At 44.2% G+C, this 19159-nt stretch overlaps 1 protein-coding gene across 1 annotated transcript in view; it reads left to right on the top strand.

Annotated features, from left to right (window-relative positions):
- Positions 1-9617, top strand: part of LOC126160602 (homeobox protein unc-4) — a gene marked incomplete at its 5' end in the record, with an annotated part of 168392 nt that extends 158775 nt beyond the window's left edge. Inside the window, one exon of the mRNA XM_049916916.1 lies at positions 9467-9617. Coding sequence (XP_049772873.1) covers positions 9467-9617 — 151 coding nt within the window. The remainder of the gene's footprint in view (positions 1-9466) is intronic.
- Between the last annotated feature and the right edge of the window lie 9542 nt (positions 9618-19159).

Genomic DNA, 19159 nt, shown 5'->3' with positions numbered 1-19159 from the left:
GATGTGCTGTTCTAAACTGGAGCCTACGCTCACATTGAGTGTAAATATTAAGTTGAGCCCCTCCACGTCCACCCTTAACATATTGGTCATTCAAAACAATCTACTGTCAGCTCGCTTTGGTCAGTATATAAAAAGACATTCGTTGAAAATGTTGGCAGGTGTTGTAGGGAATACGCCAGGCGTTGGAGGGGAAGTGCTTTCTAAACTGAAACCTCCGCTCACACTGAGTGTACATACTAAGTAGAGCCCATCCACGTCCACCCTTAACTTGGAGGTCATTCATACAATCTACTGTCAACTCCCCTTCAGTCAGTATGTAAAATGAAATTCGTTGAAAATGTTGGCAAGTGTTGTAGGGAATACGCCAGGCGCCGGAGGGGAAGTGCTGTACTAAACTGAAGCCTACGCTCACACTGAGTGTAAGTATTAAGTAGAGACGCTCAACGTCCACCCTTAACATATTGGTCATTCAAAACAATCTACTGTCAGCTCCGCTTTGGTCAGTATCTAAAAAGTAATTCGTTGAAAATGTTGGCAGGTGTTGTACGGAATACGCCAGGCGCCGTAGGAGAAGTGCTGTTCTAAACCGAAGCCTACGCTCACATTGAGTGTAAATATTAAGCAGAGCCCTCCACGTCCACCTTTAACATGGTGGTCATTCAAAACAAACTACTGTCAGCTCCACTTTGGTCAGTACCTAAAAAGAAATTCGTTGAAAATGTTGGCAGTTGTTGTAGAGAATACGCCAGGAGCCGGAGGGGAAGTATTGCTCTAAACTGAAGCCTACGCTCACATTGAGTGTAAATATTAAGGAGAGCCCTCCACGTCCACCTTTAACATGGTGGTCATTCAAAAAAATCTACTGTCTCCTCCGCTTTGGTCAGTATCTAAAAAGCAATTCGTTGGAAATGTTAGCATGTGTTGTACGGAATACGCCAGGCGCTGGAGGGGAAGTGCTGTTCTAAACTGGAGCCGACGCTCACATTGAGTGTACATACTAAGTAGAGCAACTCCACGTCCACCCTTAACTTGATGGGCCTCAAAACAATCTACTGTCAGCTCCCCTTCGGTCAGTATGTATAATGAAATTCGTTGAAAATATTGGCAAGTGTGATTAGGGAATACGCCAGGTGCCGGGGGGAAAGTGCTGTTCTAAACTGATGCTCACGCTCAGATTGAGTGTAAATACTAAGTAGAGACCCTCAACGTCCACCCTTAACACGTTGGTCATAAAAAACAATCTACTTTCAGCTCCGCTTTGGTAAGTATATAAAAAGAATTTCGTTGAAAATGTTGGCAGGTGTTGTATGGAATACCCCAGGCGCCGGAGGGGAAGTGCTGTTCTAAACTAACGCCTACGCTCACACTGAGTGTAAATATTGAGTAGAGCCCTCCACGTCCACCCTTAACATGGTGGTCATTCAAAACAATCTACTGTCAGCTCCGCTTTGGTCAGTATCTAAAAAGAAATTCGTTGAAAATGTTGGCAGGTGTTGTACGGAATACGCCAGGCGCCGGAGGGGAAGTGCTGTTCTAAATTGAAGCCTACGCTCACATTGAGTGTAAATATTAAGCAGAGCCTCTCCATGTCCACCATTAACATGGTGGTCATTCAAAACAATCTACTGTCAGTTCTGCTTTCGTCAGTATCTAAAAAGAAATTCGTTGAAAATGTTGGCAGGTGTTGTAGGGAATACGCCACGCACCGGAGTGACGAGATGTATTAAGCAGAAGGATTAAAACATTATACAACGTGGTTATATCTGTAATCACTTTGTATGCCAGTTGTTATAACAGTGCTTATGGTTCAGATCTTCAACAAGATTTTTAAAGTGTAGTTACTTGGTTCAGTCTTTCACTGCAGTTGTAAGTGATAAAGGAACATTTTGCGAATTAGTTCATGTGTGAGATGTGTGAAACTTGTGTTGTTGCTATGACTTACCCAAGCTCAGTTAAAACTTCCGCCCCGATAGCTGAGTGGTCAGCGCGACGGTATGCCGTCCATAGCGATCCGGGTTCAAAAATGGTTCAAATGGCTCTGAGCACTGTGGGACTTACCACCTGAGGTCATCAGTCCCCTAGACTTTGAAACTACTTAAACCTAACTAACCTAATGACATCACACACATCCATGCCCGAGGCAGGATTCGAACCTGTGACCGTAGCGGTCGCACGGTCCCTAACTGAACCGCCTAGAACCGCTCGGCCACTACGGCCGGCTGATCCGGGTTCGATTACCGGCTGGCTCGGAGATTTTCTCCGCTCAGGGGCTGGGTGTTGTGTTGACATCATCATCATCATCATCATCTCAATCCCATCGACGAGCAGGACGCCAAAGTGGCGTCAACTCAAAAAGACTTTCACCAGGCGACCGGTCTACCCGACGGGGAGGCCCTCGCCACGTGACATTTCATTTCATTTCAGTTAAAATTTGAAGTGTAGATTCAGTTATTTCTTTGTCGGCGAGAATAGTACCTGATTTTTCATTTGCATTCATGGTTATATTTGACCCCACACTCGCATTGCATATCGCGAGTTGTGTGCTGAGTAAAGTTTTTGAGTAGTGATGAAATCCCGTCTCGCATAACACATCTTGAGTATGAAACTTAATTTTGACAGGCAGATCATTATTTTATAAACTACAAGGCTGCAGAGCAAAAGTGCGGTCCACTGCACACAGGTAAGACATAAATTGCAGTATCAGTGTAGTTCAAGTTCTGAGTCAGGCACAGTGACTGTCAGAGAGCATTTATAGGAATAATATCAGTATAAGTTCAGATGTTTAATGTGAGTGAAATATTTTATGAACGTGCTCCATTGTCGTTTCAAACATATTTAACAGATAAAGTCAAATGCATTTTATTCCTTGATCATTTGTTGTGTAATTACGATAATAGTTCTGTTACAAAGATTCAAACATTCAGGGCCAACATTTAACACAGACTCATTTTGACACAGAGTCAGATAGCTTATGTAACTTTTGTTGAGAACAGATTTCTTTCTTGCAGTCGTATTGTCTGATCCACCGGTTGCTCTGGACTTCACATCGTGTAACGTGAGCTTCACATATTTCCATCCCAAATCAGCTTGAGATATTTTCATTCAACATTTCACAGCTACTCAACTTAGCATATTTTACCGTCTGACATCACAATTACGCGTTTGTACAAACAGTTTAAAGAATTATTTCAACTGAATGACTTCAGGCTGCCAATGGTTTGTCTATGACCACTGCCACTAATAATAATAATATTAATTATTATTATTATTATAGTAATGTGTAGGCCCTACTGCACTGTAGTAGCCATTTGGCTCATTAATAGCATCAACACAAAGTGTGAATGTGACGTTAGACAGATGGATGGGTATACAGAGATACTTTTCGCTTCGTAGAACAATACTTGGAAGATCCTCAAGGATGAAGAATACGTCATACAAACAAAAATACATAATACGTATTTAATAAATCGGAGATTACTGTTGTTCCTTCCACAAATCCTATGGGAAATGTTTCTGAAGGAAGTGGATAAGCAAAAAATTCACACAAGCAGTATCACTGGTCTGGGCTTGTGTGGAAGACAGAGTTTATGTAACACTAACATTACTTAATGCCATTAACAATATATATATATATATATATATATATATATATATATATATATCCGTTGGGTCTACCTAGGAATTCGTCAGTGGAGTAGAAGGACGACAGGAGACAACGCTTCCGTCATTCTGTAACTGTCAAGGGGAACTACTGTGTAGCAAACAATCTTGACGTGTAAAAAGGATCAAATCTATGGTTATAAAAAATCTGTCTCTTTACTTTTCTAACATTCCTATTCTAGTCTAAATCAAACTGGTAGCGTAAAGCCTCATCTTCTATGACGATTCTGCACAGGTAAGAAATATGGCAATAATTATAGAGTGTCTTCAGACAAAATATTTCACTTTGTCCATCTAAAATATCAGGTTTTTAGATAAACACTTCACGTTGGCTCGGCATCATGCTAGAAGTCTTCTATGGAATACCGCCTTTAGTACTACTTGATTCCTCTAAAAACTGTTTATGGAAAACGTTTCTTCTTTGCTGTATACGGAGGATGGTGCAGCCATTATTATTTTGCATCAATAGAAAATGACCTATTTTTATAGTGCTAAAACTTGTCATAAGTGAAGAGAACGATGCCATCTAGCGGTTAGTGGGAACTCTAAGCTGTATATTCAACCCCGACAACTCCATCGTAAGTGCAGGTAGCATTGTGTTAACCCTCTCACACTGTCAGTTACTTATTTATCTGTTTACTTAATTATTAGGTTCCATGGTTTCAAGCGAGCCAAAAGCTAGTTCGTTATGCAGCAATCGGTACAATGCTTACAGAACGCAGATTAGAAAATGTATAAACAGAAGAATTAAGGAATTAATAACACACAAAGCAAATGGTGAGAGGGATGAAGAATAAATAACACATTACACAGAAAAGTTATCATCTACTGCGAGTAACTCGTGTACGGAGAGGAACGACAGTGCCACAAAGAAATCTTTTAACTTCGATTCGCTCATTTTTTTCAGTCCTGCTTCAAGACTATTGATAGAATAACCTACTGAACAGCACTCATATTTCTGTGCGATGTCCAAGGACGTATTATCAAAATACATATCCTTATTTCCATCTAGTTGTAGCGGCACTACCAGTAGGGATAGGAAAAGTCAGTTTTGGTGCAATATTTCTGAGCACGCAAGTTACAGCCAGACGCGGGCCTTTTTACAGTGAGTTTTGCTCACGAGCAGTTGCGAAGTAAGAGGCCACAGGGGCGTAGAACTGCCGGAAAAAGTACACGCAGTGGTTTGCATGGCGCAAGTCACAGGCAGAAGGGGCCCACTGGCCAACCTAAGTGTTATGAGTACGTGACGTGGAGCAGCGCGTTTAGCAAAACAGAGGCGCACAGCCGCATATACAGGGCTATTACAAATGATTGAAGCGATTTCATAAATTCACTGTAGCTCCATTCATTGACATATGGTCACGACACACTACAGATACGTAGAAAAACTCATAAAGTTTTGTTCGGCTGAAGCCGCACTTCAGGTTTCTGCCGTCAGAGCGCTCGAGAGCGCAGTGAGACAAAATGGCGACAGGAGCCGAGAAAGCGTATGTCGTGCTTGAAATGCACTCACATCAGTCAGTCATAACAGTGCAACGACACTTCAGGACGAAGTTCAACAAAGATCCACCAACTGCTAACTCCATTCGGCGATGGTATGCGCAGTTTAAAGCTTCTGGATGCGTCTGTAAGGGGAAATCAACGGGTCGGCCTGCAGTGAGCGAAGAAACGGTTGAACGCGTGCGGGCAAGTTTCACGCGTAGCCCGCGGAAAATTGCCTCATGCCACAACTGGAGACCGACAGCGCCGACTTCATCTTTCAACAGGATGGTGCTCCTTCGCACTTCCATCATGATGTTCGGCATTTCTTAAACAGGAGATTGAAAAACCGATGGATCGGTCGTGGTGGAGATCATGATCAGCAATTCATGTCATGCCCTCCACGCTCTCCCGACTTAACCCCATGCGATTTCTTTCTGTGGGGTTATGTGAAAGATTCAGTGTTTAAACCTCCTCTACCAATAAACGTGCCAGAACTGCGAGCTCGTATCAACAATGCTTTCGAACTCATTGGTGGGGACATGCTGCGCCGAGTGTGGGAGGAACTTGATTATCGGCTTGATGTCTGCCGAATCACTAAAAGGGCACATATCGAACATTTGTGAATGCCTAAAAAAAACATTTTGAGTTTTTGTATGTGTGTGCAAAGCATTGTGAAAATATCTCAAATAATAAAGTTATTATAGAGCTGTGAAATCATTTCAATCATTTGTAATAACCCTGTAAATAGGGGCCAGTTCTCTAACAAAGCATTCATGTCTGGCAGCTCTCCTGGATGGCGGGGCATGTCACACCATCAGTTTCACACAGCAGCAGATGGGGCGCCAGCATTCCATTCCATGGCGGGTCGCTGGTTCGACCCTCTGAGGCGCAGGTTCGAATCCTGCCTCGGGCATGGATGTGTGTGATATCCTTAGGTTAGTTAGGTTTAAGTAGTTCTAAGTTCTAGGGGACTGATGACTTCAGATGTTAAGTCCCATAGTGCTCAGAGCCATTTGAACCATTTTTGATTTCCGTCGTTATTTCGACGACTCGTAAACCAAAAGTTTTACAGTTCTCTGGCGGCTCTTAGTTGCGTGTTTAGTATATACAGTTTGGTGATAAAGTTCCATTAATATATTGTAGATGGCGCCATGTAGTGCCGTTTTCCTTACTCAACAGTTGGCGGAAATATTGCGACTTACAGCTGTATAGAAAAAGGTGTGTTAAAATCTGGTTGTGCAAAACTCACCGATGTCATTTACCTGAAAAGCCATCGATGGTTTTAACTATATCATCTACGTTGCGCGATTAATTCTCAAAACAGATCAAAACTGGTTCTTCACCCCAGTACCTTTCATTATATTTACTATATTGATGATGGGTCACACTGTGTGATGTACAGTATAATATGTCGGACTAGGTTTTTTTTTTCTTTATGGCGCTTAATGAAGCACTTAAGCAAACTTTAGATCAGTGCATTTGTTTCATTGTGTTGTTAAAATATTGACCGAAAGTGGGTTGGTAGTTGACAGTTGTGGTCGAAGTGCAGGCCGGTCAGTGTATCCCCAGATGCATGATAACTTTGACCACCCACAATTTTTTTCCTTTAATTTCACTGCGGTTTATAAAATATATTATATTAATTTGTATGTAACCGTTCCACCGTTTCATACAAGCCCCTGTGTTCACTATACTTTATTTCACAGAAGTTAAAAAATAGTCATGATAATGACATCTGAACCTGAAAATCAGTCAAAGCATAATTGGTTTACTGTACTTCGTTCTCTTACTTTCCTCGTTTTTTTTTTTTTTTTTTCTTCTTACTGTGAGTTTAGTTTTGATCCTGATGCTAGTCAGTTTATGGTCAATGTGTGCAAAACATCACCTTGCTTTTTTAGCCCTCACCTGTGTCTCACAATTTCTTCTTCGTCTCCAAAGGACTTGGAAGAGCAGTTGAACGGAATGGACAGTGTCTTGAAAGGAGGATATAAGATGAACATCAACAAAAGCAAAACGAGGATAATGGAATGTAGTCAAATTAAGTCGGGTGATGCTGAGGGAATTAGATTAGGAAATGAGACACTTAAAGTAGTAAAGGAGTTTTGCTATTTAGGGAGTAAAATAACCGATGATGGTCGAAGTAGAGAGGATATAAAATGTAGACTGGCAATGGCAAGGAAAGCGTTTCTCAAGAAGAGGAATTTGTTAACATCGAGTATAGATTTAAGTGTCAGGAAGTCGTTTCTGAAAGTATTTGTATGGAGTGTAGCCATGTATGGAAGTGAAACATGGACGATAACTAGTTTGGACAAGAAGAGAATAGAAGCTTTCGAAATGTGGTGCTACAGAAGAATGCTGAAGATAAGGTGGGTAGATCACGTAACTAATGAGGAGGTATTGAATAGGATTGGGGAGAAGAGAAGTTTGTGGCACAACTTGACTAGAAGAAGGGATCGGTTGGTAGGACATGTTTTGAGGCATCAAGGGATCACAAATTTAGCATTGGAGGGCAGTGTGGAGGGTAAAAAACGTAGAGGGAGACCAAGAGATGAATACACTAAGCAGATTCAGAAGGATGTAGGTTGCAGTAGATACTGGGAGATGAAGAAGCTTGCACAGGATAGAGTAGCATGGAGAGCTGCATCAAACCAGTCTCAGGACTGAAGACCACAACAACAACAACTCCAAAGGGATCCAGTCTTTGTTATCGAAGGCACACATTTTCGTAAGGCTATACTCCTTATTTTCTAACATACAGTGCCTCATTTCTTTTTAGTGGAAAGATTCTGCCAAACAAGGTGGCGCAATGGCTAATTTACTGCATAAACAAGCGGGAGGACGTAGGTTCGTATCCGCTCCCAGCCACCCAGATTTGCATATTTCGTGAGTTCCCTAAATCGCTCCAGGAAAATGCCGGGACGGTTTGTTTGAAAGGGCACGACGCACTTCCTTGCCCATCCTGGAAACATTCCGAGCTTGTGCTCCATCTCTGGTGACCTTGATATCGGTGGTACGTTAAACCACAATCTTCCTTCCATTTTAGGAAAAAAAACCGGAACATTTACAGGATCACTTTGTTGACTTCTGTCTGTCTGTCGGTGCGCGTGTTAAAAACACTATTTCTCGGGCGCGGATAGACATATCAAGTCGAAATTTATGCCACATACTAAGGTCTACGGTGTCTTGAATATGTAAAAAAACTGAAGCTTCTAAATCAGTGCATTCAAAATATACGTACATTAATGTTACGTAGTTTGATACTCGCGAACTGTCTTATCAAAATATATAGGGTACCTCCTGTTGTCCCAGAATCATCGAGTTTGGCAAGAAGTAAGGTCTCGCAATAAAAGTAAAGGAAAAAATCCGAAAACTGTGAATTTGTAATTATATCACACGAAAAGAAATTTCATTTCTCATTTGTTATCCGACTTCAAACTTGGAATTAAAACATTGTCGAAAGTCATAAAATTCGCAGTATCGACATCTTGCGATTGTCAATTACAACAACAGGCAAAAGCATCTAGATTTTCAATTCCCAGCTTGGATGAACTGTCAAAATACATAACTAAGTTTGTACGGAACCCTCAGAGCGGCAGTCCTAATCGCACTTGGCCATTTTTTTCAATAGGTTATCCTTTACAAAGCTCACTCTACAGCATATCGCAGTTTCCGAAGTATCTGGCGCCTTTATTTTACATTCTTGTTGGCTTCTAGTTTACGTGTTACGTTTCCCCCAGATGCGTGAAGCTGTGTGCATTCTTTAGTACTTGACGTCCAACATTCCAAATTATCTCTTCACTTAATGCATGCTGTGTTGAGGCCAACCGTCATAGCAATTGAGGCGATACGCTACCGCATTATGTCTGCACACGTGTGGGAAAGAGACCAAGCTAAAAGAGATTAATAATATTCTGTTCGATGCTGGTATAAAAATACCTAACAGAAAAGGAAGTGTCTGGGATAAGATTATGAAGACATTGTTGAAAAGACGAGCACGGTTAACTTAGTTATTTAAGACAAGACCCTTTTATAACCTGCGTTTCGAAGGAGCAGTTTGCATTTGATTTAGTGCGAGGATGAAAACACTTTGCAGAGGCGTCGCCAGCCTCGCTACGGGAAAGGCGAGGAGGGCTATTTCCATTTTCGTGCCAGATTAATAACGTCTACGGGAAATCCAGATGGCTTTTTCCCGTCCGATTTGAAATGGATATTACACCGGATGGAAGCGGGAATATTAATGAGGGACGGAATGAATCGAGATCCCGTTGCCGATAAGACCGGGACCTACCCCAAAGGCGGGCTCGTCCATAATTTACACATTCAGATCGGGCTGTGGCGTGGCCGCCGTAATTACTGCTGGCCCCGGCGTTCTTGCGAGCGCAGGTTACACAATCAGCCGCGGCGCGGGGGCGGCGGGAGGCGGCGGGGGAGGCGGGGGCGGCGGGGGCGGAAGCCCGGCGCCCGGAGCCGCGTGATGGACGACGTGCGGCCGTGACGACATTAATTCACGTTATTGATGGCGTTATTGTTTCAGTGGGACGCGGGCGTGTCCGGCCGGCACGGAAGGCTGCGACGCGACGCGCAACTGCCGCCGCTCGCTGGCTCGGGAGCAGCTCAGCGTCGCTTCACTGCCACGTCAGAGATAATCGTGGGGGACGGTGTACTCTGGCGCAAAGTAGCGTTAAATTCACTACCTACAAGAGGCGACAGTGGAGTTTAAGGCATCCACAATCTACACTGTGTTCGAATTTCAATTCTTGTACCATATTACGCACGAAGACGTCCTTTTTCATTGAAAATATAAGGGCTGTTTGGAAAGTACGGTCCGATAGATCGCGAAATGAAAACGACAGTGAAAATCTGGCGAAGCTTTCCGTGTATATGTTGAGCAGTATCTCTAGTTTGCTTGTCGATCGCGTCACGTCGCTCTTTTCAGTTCTGAGCACACAGTGAGCACATAAAGATGCCTATAACAATAGTGTCTCCCGCCAAATATGGGTGCCCTGAACGAGATTTCGCCTGATTTCATGCAACCCACACAACGTGCCTGTCATCCATTTCCTTCTTTGCGGTCGTACACTACAGAGGCAAAGAGGGCGCTCCTACAGCGTTTCCGATGGGAAGCATTTGATCACCCACCATACAGCCCGAACTTGGCTCCTTCTGATGTTCATTTCCCCTCACATGAACTGCTGGTTATGAAGACAACACTGCGGCGCAGTCAACGAACTGCAGAGGAGAGTAGAGAAGTACGATAGCGCAGTGACTGTGTTAGTACAAAAAAAATGGTTCAAATGTCTCTGAGCACTATAGGACTTAACATCTGAGGTCATCAGTCCCCTAGAACTTAGAACTACTTAAGCCTATCTAACCTAAGGACATCATACACATCCGTGCCCGAGACAGGATTCGAACCTGCGACCGTAGCAGTCTTGCGGTTCCCGACTGAAGTGCCTAGAACCGCTCGGCCACTGTGGCCGGCCTGTGTTAGTACAAATTACGAAGCAATGTTCCTTCTGACATGCATGCACGTCCGAAGGAACAGGCACTGTTGCGACTACAGCAGTTATAAAATACATGAAACGTATTCGCAGTTTCGAATTCGTACAACCATCAGTTGTTTAATCAAACGACGACGTTGAAAATTTGTGCCAGGCCGGGACTCGAATCCGGATTTCTCGCTTATCGCCAGCGATCCCATAAACACTGGCTATCCGAGAACTACTCACAGCAAGAAGCTACCTTCCATATGTCGTCAGCCATGTGTCTACAACCAGTGTTCATATATATGTTATATACATTTCCGTACAGTGGAGACATTTTACTTGAAAGTTGCTTGCCCGGTGTCGTATAATAAATACAATACTGCGTCGTAATTCGGAATAACACAAGCACTGAAACATCGTATTTATCCGCCGACACAGGGCACGTGACTTTTAAGTAAAATGTCTCCCCTGTAAGGGAGTATCCATAATGGATGTATGGGTACAGGTTGTAGACACATGGTTGACGACATATGGAAGTTTGGTGTTTTCCTCAAAAATGGTTCAAATGGCTCTGAGTACTAAGGGACTTAACTTCTGAGGTCCCCTAGAACTTAGAACTACTTGAACGTAACTAACCTAAGGACATCACACACATCCATTCCCGAGGCAGGATTCGAACCTGCGACCGTAGTGGTCGCGCGATTCCACACTGTAGCGCCTAGAACCGCTCGGCCACAATGGCCGGCTTGGTGTTGGCCATGAGTGGTGTTGGGATAGCCAAATGGTAAGGCGACCGTTCGCGGTAAGCGGGAAATTCGTGTTCGAGTTCCGGTGCGTCAGAAATGTTCACTGTCGTCGTTCCATATTCGCAAATGAGAATACATTTCATATACGAGGTGCATTCAAGTTCTAAGGCCTCCGATTTTTTTTCTAATTAGCTACTCACCTGAACTCGACGAAACTGGCGTTACTTCTCGACGTAATCGCCCTGCAGACGTACACATTTTTCACAACGCTGACGCCATGATTCCATGGCAGCGGCAAAGGCTTCTTTAGGAGTCTGTTTTGACCACTGGAAAATCGCTGAGACAATAGCAGCATGGCTGGTGAATGTGTGGCCACGGAGAGTGTCTTTCATTGTTGGAAAAAGCCAAAAGTCACTAGGAGCCAGGTCAGGTGAGTAGGGAGCATGAGGAATCACTTCAAAGTTGTTATCACGAAGAAACTGTTGCGTAACGTTAGCTCGATGTGCGGGTGCGTTGTCTTGGTGAAACAGCACACGCGCAGCCCTTCCTGGACGTTTTTGTTGCAGTGCAGGAAGGAATTCGTTCTTCAAAACATTTTCGTAGGATGAACCTGTTACCGTAGTGCCCTTTGGAACGCAATGGGTAAGGATTACGCCCTAGCTGTCCCAGAACATGGACACCATCATTTTTTCAGCACTGGCGGTTACCCGAAATTTTTTTGGTGGCGGTGAATCTGTGTGCTTCCATTTAGCTGACTGGTGATTTGTTTCTGGATTGAAAAATGGCATCCACGTCTCATCCATTGTCACAACCGACGAAAAGAAAGTCAACATTGCTTGGCAACATGCCACACGGGCAGCCATGTGGTCGTCCGTCAGCATTCGTGGCACCCACCTGGATGACACTTTTCGCATTTTCAGGTCGTCATGCAGGATTGTGTGCACAGAACCCACAGAAATGCCAACTCTGGAGGCGATCTGTTCAACAGTCATTCGGCGATCCCCCAAAACAATTCTCTCCACTTTCTCGATCATGTCGTCAAACTGGCTTGTGCGAGCCCGAGGTTGTTTCGGTTTGTTGTCCCACGATATTCTGCCTTCATTAAACTGTCGCACCCACGAACGCACTTTCGACACATCCATAACTCCATCACCACATGTCTCCTTCAACTGTCGATGAATTTCAATTGGTTTCACACCATGCAAATTCAGAAAACGAATGATTGCACGCTGTTCAAGTAAGGAAAACGTCGCCATTTTAAGTATTTAAAACAGTTCTCATTCTCGCCGCTGGCGGTAAAATTCCATCTGCCGTACGGTGCTGCCATCTCTGGGACGTATTGACAATGAACGCTGCCTCATTTTAAAACAATGCGCATGTTTCTATCTCTCTCCAGTCCGGAGAAAAAAAATCGGAGGCCTTAGAACTTGAATGCACCTCGTAGAGTAGAGAAGTGCTGTAAAGCGTAGGTGCCTGCCTTCTGTGACCAGGGTATCGGAAAATGGGTACATAGCTCGACAAATGCCTAAGTTGGAGTGGTGACTATGGAGAGAAGTAACTGGAAGTTGAAGCAAACTATTGCTGATAAAACATTTTTTGTTGCGCTGTGGTTTCATATGTCTCGGATGATATACGACTTAACAGTGGAGTGTCGACTACACGAAACAACAGACTAAAACTGTGCACCGGACCAAGATTCGAGCCGGCCGTAGAGGCCGAGCGGTTTTAGGCGCTTCAGTCTGGAACCAGGCGACCGCTACGGTCACAGAATCCTGCCTAGGGCATAGATGTGTGTGACGTCCTTAGGTTAGTTAGGTTTAAGTAGTTCTAAGTTCTAGAGGACTGATGACTTTATATGTTAGGTCCCGTACCGCTCAGAGTCATTTGAACCACTTTGAACCAAGACTCGATCTTGGAACCTTACCACTCGAGGGCAATGTTCAAACCGCCGGAATACTTTTTTTCCATCCTATTTCCCTCACCTTATAGTCCGTGTGTAGATCGTAGAGCACTTGGCCGCGAAAGGCAAAGGTCCCGAGTTCGAGTCACGGTCCCGCCCACAGTTTTAATCTGCCGGGAAGTTACATATCAGCGCACACTCCGCTGCAGAGTGAAAATCTCATTCTGATAAACCTTCTTGACCATAAAATTGGACCTGTTTCAGCACACTAAATGAAAGGCACATCCTTGTGAGAAGTCAAAGTAGTCGCACACTCCTTCTCGCTGATGAACACTTGTCATCGAGGACAACATACTGGGTTCTATAACTTAAAAAATCTTCAAGCCCCTCAGGTATTTGAGAACGTATTCCATATGGTCATACCTTTGTTAATAGTGAGGACTGGGGCACCACGTCAGATGCTTTCATGAAGTCTAGAAATATGGAATCTGCCTGTTGACCTTCATCCGTAGTTCGCAGTACATGACGTGAGAATAGGGTTAGTTAAGATTCGTACGAGCAATGCTTTCTAAAACCACACTGATTCGTGGACATAAGCTTCTCGGTGCCAAGATTTTTTTTTTCATATTCGAACCCAGAATATTTTCAAGAATTCTGCAGCAACCCAACGTTAGGGATATTGATCTGTAATTGTTCTGGTCCGTACTCTTCTTATGTTCAGGAGTCACTTGCATTTTTTCCCAGTCGCTTGGGACTTAGCGCGAAATGCAAGATAGATAATAGGCCAATATCGTAGGGACTCTTTGTAAAACCGAATATTTTCATTCCATGAGGAGCTGTTGACTTGTTTTCAGCTCCTTCAGTTCGTTCTCTACGTCGGGAATGCTTATTACTATGTCGCCTATACGGAATTGTGTGTGTGAATTTCTAAGGGACCAAACTGCGTAGGTCATCTGTCAATAGACTTACACACTGCTTAAACTAAGTTATGCTAAGAACAACACACACACCCATGCCCGAGGGACCGCGCAGTCAGTGACATGGCGCCTCTAACCGTGGGACCACTCCGCGCTGCTGACGGTACGTTTGAACGATTCTCCTGCGTAAACGATTTCTGAGCGTATAATTTAAAACTTCGGCTTTCGGTTTACTGTCTTCAACTGCCATACCAGTCTGGTCAGCGAGTGACTGGGTGGAAGACAGACTCACTTAGCGATTTTACATAGGACCAGAATTTTCATGGGTTCTCGGACAAATATTTTGCTAAAGGTAATTGACTCATGCTTCGTGGATATATCTTCTCTGTCGTCATTTGAGCTTTCCCTTTTGACCCGAGAGTGCGTGGCATTGGGTGAGCACAGGTGTCATACGGTAGGATCATCACGACCCATCCACCACTCAGGAAGTGTCATTCAGCACATTTCGCACGTTGAAACTCCAGTGTGGACGTGCACTGTCACGCTGCTCCCCGATCTGTGGTAACAGAAACGGTACGAGCATGTGCAGGTAAACACGTCCCCGTTGTGGTTTTCTCCGCGAAGAAAAATGGGCCGCTTTATGCATGATTTTGCCGGTGGTGCCCTCTCATAATGGAGTCGATAATTCCTCAGCACCGATGCCACATATCTGCATACTGTTTACCAGATGACACATCGCACTTTCCGATGGTCTGCCGCATTTTCTTGCACCCCAAAGGAAAAGGAAAAGCTTTGGGGGCTGCTAAACGCTTTACATAAAACCATGGTTTTCTGTCTCTAATAGTTTCTAATAAGGGAACCTCCCCAACGCACCTCCCTCAGATTTAGTAATAAGTTGGCACAGTGGATAAGCCTTGAAAAACTGAACACAGATCAATCGAGAAAACAGGAAGAAGTTGTGTGGAACTATGAAAAAAATAAGCAAAATATACAAACTGGGTAGTCCATCCCGAGACTAAGCAACAACAAGGATAGTCCGGGTCTCAGGATCGCCGTGGTCCCGTGGTTAGCGTCAGCAGCTGCGGAACGACAGGTCCTTGGTTCAAGCCTTCCCTTGAGTGAAAATTTTAATTTTTTATTTTCAGACAATTATTATCTGTCCTTCCGATGCGAGGTAACTGCGGCGTAGTATGGGGACGCTACACCTAAACAAACATCGAAACACACGACGTCAGTCGACTACAGCGCACGGAAGAGAGAGTATTCCTGCTAACGAGGCTTCCTGGCTAGCAGTTGACTGTTCGCTACTTTGGACGAGAGTGCATTAAATACGTGAGATGTATTCCCTGGGCAATATGAATCCAGAAAATATAGCTCGCGACCTCATTAACAAGGTCAATGAATATTTTCCCAACTGTAAGTTTGCGGTGCGGTCGCAAAACCAGACACTAAACTGATTACAGTGAACAGAGACTCAATGAACGAACGGACAGATCATATCTTTGCGAAAATAAAGCAAGTAAACTTTTCACTCGAGTGAAGACTTGAACCAAGGACCTCTGATTCCGCAGCTGGTCACGCTAACCACGGGACCACGGCGCTCCTTAGCTCAGGCTATCCTTGATGTTGCCTATCTTGCGCATGGACTACTCAGTTTGTATATTTTGCTTATTTTTTTCATAGTTCAAATGGCTCTGAGCACTATGGGACTCAACTGCTGTGGTCATAAGTCCCCTAGAACTTAGAACTACTTAAACCTAACTAACCTAAGGACAGCACACAACACCCAGCCATCACGAGGCAGAGAAAATCCCTGACCCCGCCGGGAATCGAACCCGGGAACCCGTTTTCATAGTTCCACACAACTTCTTCCTGTTTTCTCGACTGATCTGTGTTCAGTTTTTCAAGGCCTATCCACTGTGTCAACTTACAACTAAATCTGAGGGGGATGCGATGGGGAGGTTCCCTTGTAAGTTATGGTTTTTTGAAATGATAGCAAAACGTAGAGAAAATAATCAAGGAAGGAGAGATCGAGGGAAAGAGACCCACGGGAAGAGTGTCAAGCAAGAGGATAGAACTAATCGAAAAGATCTCTGGTCTACCTCTTCAGCAGGTGTGTAAGAGAAAATGGTAACAGTCCATTATGAATTCACGATGCTCAACAACGAGCACAACGCCTTGTGATGATGATGAGCTAAATTTTATGGACACCTTATGTTGTCCTCGACGGCGAGGATTCATCTGAGACAAGGGTATCGTCAGGAATGCCCCAGGGAAGTGTGGTAGGTCCGCTGTAGTTCTCTGTATACATACACGATCTGGCGGACGGGGTGGGCAGCAGCAATCTGCGGTTGTTTGCTGACGATGCTGTGGTGTACGGTAAGGTGTTGAAGTTGAGTGACTATAGGAAGATACAAGACGGCTTAGACAAAATTTCCAGGTGGTTTGAGGAATGGCAGCTAGCACAAAATGTGGAAAAATGTACGTTAATGCAGATGAGTGGGGAGATCAGACCTGTAACGTTCGAATACAATGTTACTACTGTCCTGCTTGACACAGCCAAGTCGTTTAAACATTTCGGTGTAGCGTCGCAAAGCGATATGGGATGGAACGAGCATGTGAGAATTGTGGTACAGAAGGTGAATGGTCGCCTTCGGTTTATTGTTCATCTGTGAAGGAGACCGCATATAGGCTGCCTATTCTTGAGCACTGCTCGACTGTTCGGGATCCGTACCAGGTCCGATTGAAGGAACACATCACAGTAGTTCAGAGATTTGTTACCAATAGGTTCGAAAATCTCATGAGTGTTACGCAGATGCTTCGGGAACTCAAATGGGAATCCGTGGGGGGAGGGCGATGTTCTCTTCGAGAAACACTATTGAGAAAAATTAGGGAATCGGCATTTGAAGCTGACTGTCTAACGATTCTACTGCAACCAACATACTTGCGCGTAAGGGCCAGGAAGATACGAGAAATTAGGGCTAATACGGAGGTACATAGATAGTTGTTTTTCCATCGCTCTATTTGCAAGTGAAACAGGAAAGAGTGATGATGATGTTTGGTTTGTGGGGCGCTCAACTGCGCGGTTATCAGCGCCCGTACAAATTCGCAACCTTTGCTCAGTCCAATCTCGCCACTTTCATGAATGATGATGAAATTATGAGGACAACACAGACACCCAGTCATCTCGAGGCAGGTGAAAGTCCCTGACCCCGCCGGGAATAGAACCCGGGACCCCGTGCTCGGGGAACAGTAAAAATAAATGACTAGCAGTGGTAAAGGGTACCCTCCGCCACGCACTGTGCGGTGTAGATGTAGATGTAGATCTATATAATGTAAAAATGAAATTTCTAATATTTCTTGGAAAGACAAAGTAAATGCGTCTGATGACGCCTGGAGAGATGCCTGGTATTTTACTTAGCAATAAGTATTGTAAGTAGGCTGTTTAGGTTTTTATGTAAGTAACGCCACGAAGTGCTCTGTATAACAATCGCTGACTGCGCTGTGTGCGGTCTGTGGCTGGTTGGACTCACTGTTGGAATATTCACTTGTGTAGTGTTGGGCAGTTGGATGTCAACAGCGCGTAGCGTTGTGCAGTTGGAGGTGAGCCGGCAGCAGTGGTGGATGTGGGGGAGAGATGCCAGAGATTTGAGAGCGGACGATGTGGACGTGTGTCCGCCAGAAAAAGGAAATTTGTTTAATTGGATGTCACAAAATTATACATTGTTTGTTCTCTATCAAAATCTTTCATTTGCTAACTCTGCCAATCAGTAGTTAGTGCCTTCATTTGTTAGAATCTTTTATTTAGCTGGCAATACTGGCAATAAGTAAAGAGAAAACTGTTTGAGTACGTTGAGTTTTGCTCAGCTGTTTGAAAATCAAATAACGTAAGAGTTTTTCCAGCACTATCATTCATAATTTTTATATCACAAAGCGAAAAAAGTGGTCCAACTAAAACATCCATATTTCTTTACGTACTACACGAATATGTAATAAAAATGTGGGTTCTATATTTCAAAAACGCAGTTGATATCCGTTTGACCGATGGGAGCACAATCTAGCGGACCAACCATAGCGCCATCTGGTTTTTCCCCTTCAAGCTAGACGAGTTTCGTTCTTTGTAGTTTTTTCGTTTGATGCTTATTTCGTGAGATATTTGGCCCGGTCACTATCAATGGACCACCCTGTACATAGTACTTGTATCATTGGAAATTCTCTCGGCTAAAGAGGGGAAGTCTACTGCTACAAGACTACCCTTACCTTGACTGGCAAGGGAAATAAATAATAACGTAGAAAAAAAGAGGCCAACATGTTAGTATTTGCCGTCACAGACTTTCTTATTCGCGTCATAATTTATGTTTTTGTACTTAGCTTAAGGCCGAAATCGTTCACGGGTACTGAGAATAAACCAACAAGTTAACCGTAGTAATTGATCATGTATTACTGATGAACTATACGTAATACAGCACGCAATCGTGGCAGTGAAAATCTGCATTAGACAAATAGATGTTCCAGCCAGACTGCCTTATAACTCTCTTTCATGTCGGTACCGTCTACTTTCGTCCAACGATAATGGACTTGGAAGGGTACTCACGCCACGGAAAAAAAACTGTAGCTGTTTTGCGACGTGCCAGAGATGGGCCAACATATTGCTGGAGGGAGTTTTTAATGTATCGGAGACAGTTCCAAGAAGTTTGATGCCAGACTGCCTAAAACGGGAATATCATTTGAGACCTTTTCTTTTTGCAGCGTTTAGCGACAGGCGGAGACTGGGGCATCCGCCCGTGTCTGCTGGCAGCGAACGCAGCTGGTGCGTGACCCGGGGTCACCGTGATATCGCGCGGGTCGCACCGCAGCTGTCCGGAAGAGGCGCCCACTAGGCCGGGAGAACAGAGCAGGAAGGCCTGCAGTTGCATGGACGTCGCAGAACAAGGATGTGTGACGGACTCTTAGGGCTGCGAGGTAGTA

This window comes from Schistocerca cancellata, chromosome 2, assembly GCF_023864275.1.
Source record: "Schistocerca cancellata isolate TAMUIC-IGC-003103 chromosome 2, iqSchCanc2.1, whole genome shotgun sequence".
NCBI lineage: Eukaryota > Metazoa > Arthropoda > Insecta > Orthoptera > Acrididae > Schistocerca > Schistocerca cancellata.
This window is presented reverse-complemented; position numbering and strand designations above follow the sequence as displayed.